We start from the raw sequence: 3,096 nt of genomic DNA on the forward strand, positions 1-3,096 counted from the left end.
TCATGTGGGGGCACATCTCTCCACTGGGGACACTTGAGGGCACATCTCTCCATCACGGGCACCTGTGGGCAAAACTCTATTGGGAGCTATGGCTGGGGCTTCAGACACAGGGTGACATCTGTGTCACTTTCTCCCGGGACCACACATGGGATCATGCTCCATGATGAGTTTACTCAGAATTTAGGGTTTCATAGATTTATTTCTTCTCCACTTGAAAATATTATGGACAATACAAACACTAGAAATGTTTGTTAACCTAGTTTACTTTAAGATATCATTTTGTTGTAAAATTTTCAGGTTATTTAAATAGGCATTCAGCCTCTGTATTTGGAAAAAGGTTGAACTTCCTATGAAGACTAATCCCTAAACAAATGGAAAAGACCAGGTACCGAAGTGTGCAGCTGCGTCAGTTCAACCTACAGGGGAGACCTACGCCAGCAGACGGTGCCTTTCTTCCAGGACCATCCTCTCTAGGCCGCCGGTGGCGTCCTAGGAGACACCTGCCGAGCAGGTGGTCTGCCATGTCATCCAGCCGCCTGCCTGATGGCTTCTTTATGGCTCACCCAACAGCCTTCAGAAATCAGGTCTGCGTTCTTCTGAATGTTTAAACGAAGCAGTGCTCAGCCGTGGTTTGCCTGCAGCCCCGCTGATCGCATAGCCTCTGTCCTGTGCACTGACGGTGACTCATGATGTCACTAACGTGGCACTCCTCAAGGACCGTGGTAGCTCAGAGAGCTTAACTGAAGGTACGGCCGTCTCATGATGAGCCTGGGATGTTAGTAGGTGGGAGGGTTGGGCAAAAGTCAGTAAGAGAGGGGAGAAGGTTCCAACAGAATCCTAAGAGATTGTCACTTTTGAATAAATTCGGTGTTTTTCTCTAGGTTGGTATGAACATTAAGTGGCAACCTCAGAAATAATAACATAATTTCATTTCCCTTTTCTAATTTGAAATCAGGGTTGAAAATGTTTTTAGAACATAAGACACGTGTAGCGAGAGGTCTGTATGCAGCTAGTCGGCCTCCGAGGGGCTGCCCGCATGGTGATATTCAAGCAACTCAGAACAGCCGATCCACGCCCACAGGAGACAGCACGCCTGCCGTGAGGCCTACGTCCTGCCACTGGTCCTTCCTCTGGGGAATGCTCGGCCTCCTTTTCAAAATGCAAGTGTCTGTAAAGGGCTGATTGCCATACTGTCAACACTGTTGCTACCTTGGCATGACTTGGCAGATTGCTTTTCAGTGTCCTCTGGGAACGTGTGGGACGCAGACGTGTACGTTCTGTTGGGTGTGACACACCGAGGAATCCCGGTCTTGTGGGGAGGGGAGATGGAGCAGAGCCAGAAGCCGTGGGGGGACTTAGGGACGTGGGTCAAGGCACCACTGCCCCGTGCTGCAGTTCAGAATCACAGGGGCGTGGGACGAAGGGACCAGCCATCACCCCAACTTCCTGTGACTTTATACACAGGACAAGGGGACACGTGGGAAAGGAGAGTGACAACACAGGCCGCTGACAGTCCCTTGACCACGTCCAAATGTCTGGTTCACGTGCATGTTTCGTTGATTTTTTTTTTTCTGATTAAAAATTAGCTCTCATTACAGAACATTGAGAGAATACAGAGAAGCATCGAGAATAAAATCAGGGCGCCTGGGTGGCTTAGTCGGTTCAGCATCTGACTCTTTTTTTTTTTTTTGCAACTTCTAAGATTTTATTAACATGAGTTTTTAAAAACAAGCATCCATACCAGTGTGGGGGTGAGGGTGGGAGAGGAGGGGGTGGGGGGAAGAAGGGAAGAGGAGAGGGGAGGGTAAGGCAGGGCACTTGGCAGGGGGAAGGAATTCTGCTCTATTGGTAATAAAGCTCCAGGTTCATCCCATCATGGATTTCATAGTCCCCCAGAGACACATGGTCCTTAAAAATTGTGTACCACTTCAGGACGATCTTGTTCCAACGGGTGCCAGTTTGGGCTGCGATCAGCTTCTTAAGGTCCCCGACGGTGTCATCAGCGTTGCACTTAACGCGGACCTTCTTCCCTAGACGGTCATTGCAAACCACCTCGATCATCCTGTCTGGAGCTCGAAACGCCTGGAACCAGCCGACGCCACAACCTCCTCGCTCGAGGGCGGAGCCGGGGTCCCAGCGTCTGACTCTTGATTTCAGCTCAGGTCATGATCTCAGGTCCTTGAGCTCGAGCGCCACGTCGGGCTCTGCGCTGGGCATGGAGCTTGCTTAAGATTTTCTCTCTCCCTCTGCCCTTCCGTGCCCTCCAAAAATAAATAAATCAAAACCCCATGAAAGATGGTTACCCAGCAGAGACCAGCAGCATGGAAATGACCTTTCAGAACAGCAGGCTGGGCAGCTGGAGGGTCCGGGTGGTCCCTCTGTCCTCTGACATCCTCCGCTAGCCTTGCTACCTGACCTCTTTCTCTGCACTCTGTGGCTGGGTGTCCAAGGCATCGCCTCTGCTGCTTCTCCACGTTCAAGCACAGAAAGAAAGCGGCTCTCCTGGGCTCTATCCCGCGAGTGCTGCTCACGTCTGTCCCCGGGCAGTGCCATCCAGCCCACCCACGTAGGGGAGCCCTGATGCACCACTCAGTTTAATTGTTACAGTGGCCATTTTATTTTTTAAAAAATTTTTAAAGATTTTATTTATTTATTTGACAAAGAGGGGCACAGCGAGAGAGAGAACACAAGCAGGGGGAGGGGGAGAGGGAGAAGCAGGCTTCCCGCCGAGCAGGGAGCCCGAGGCGGGGCTCGATCCCAGGACCCTGGGATCATGACCTGAGCCGAAGGCAGACGCCTAACGACTGAGCCACCCAGGTGCCCCACGATCGCCATTTTAAAATCCCAAAAGCTACCTTGATTTCAAAAAACGCCCTGTAAATTCTTAGTTTTAAGATAGTTTTGTGAGAGTAATGCACAACAGAAATGGCAAAAAATGTTCTAATTCTACTTTTTAAAGGTATTTAATCAAAATAACTTCATCTTCTAGATGGTTCTTTAGATCCTGTGGAATACGCGATGCTACATTTTCGTGAGCATCCCATTTTAATCGTGGACTGATTGAGATTTTTTAAAAAGAGTTTATCTGGAAAATGC

At 49.7% G+C, this 3,096-nt stretch overlaps 1 protein-coding gene across 1 annotated transcript; it reads right to left on the minus strand.

Moving 5' to 3' along the window:
- Window positions 1-1,746: 1,746 nt before the first annotated feature.
- On the minus strand, window positions 1,747-2,061 carry LOC113913366 (ubiquitin-like protein 5). The gene has a single exon (XM_027577665.1). It carries the CDS (start codon window positions 2,059-2,061, stop codon window positions 1,843-1,845), a length of 219 nt encoding a protein of 72 aa, XP_027433466.1. The 3' UTR covers window positions 1,747-1,842.
- Between the last annotated feature and the right edge of the window lie 1,035 nt (window positions 2,062-3,096).

The sequence above is a fragment of the Zalophus californianus genome, chromosome 14 (genome assembly GCF_009762305.2).
Source record: "Zalophus californianus isolate mZalCal1 chromosome 14, mZalCal1.pri.v2, whole genome shotgun sequence".
Classification (NCBI taxonomy): Eukaryota; Metazoa; Chordata; class Mammalia; order Carnivora; family Otariidae; genus Zalophus; species Zalophus californianus.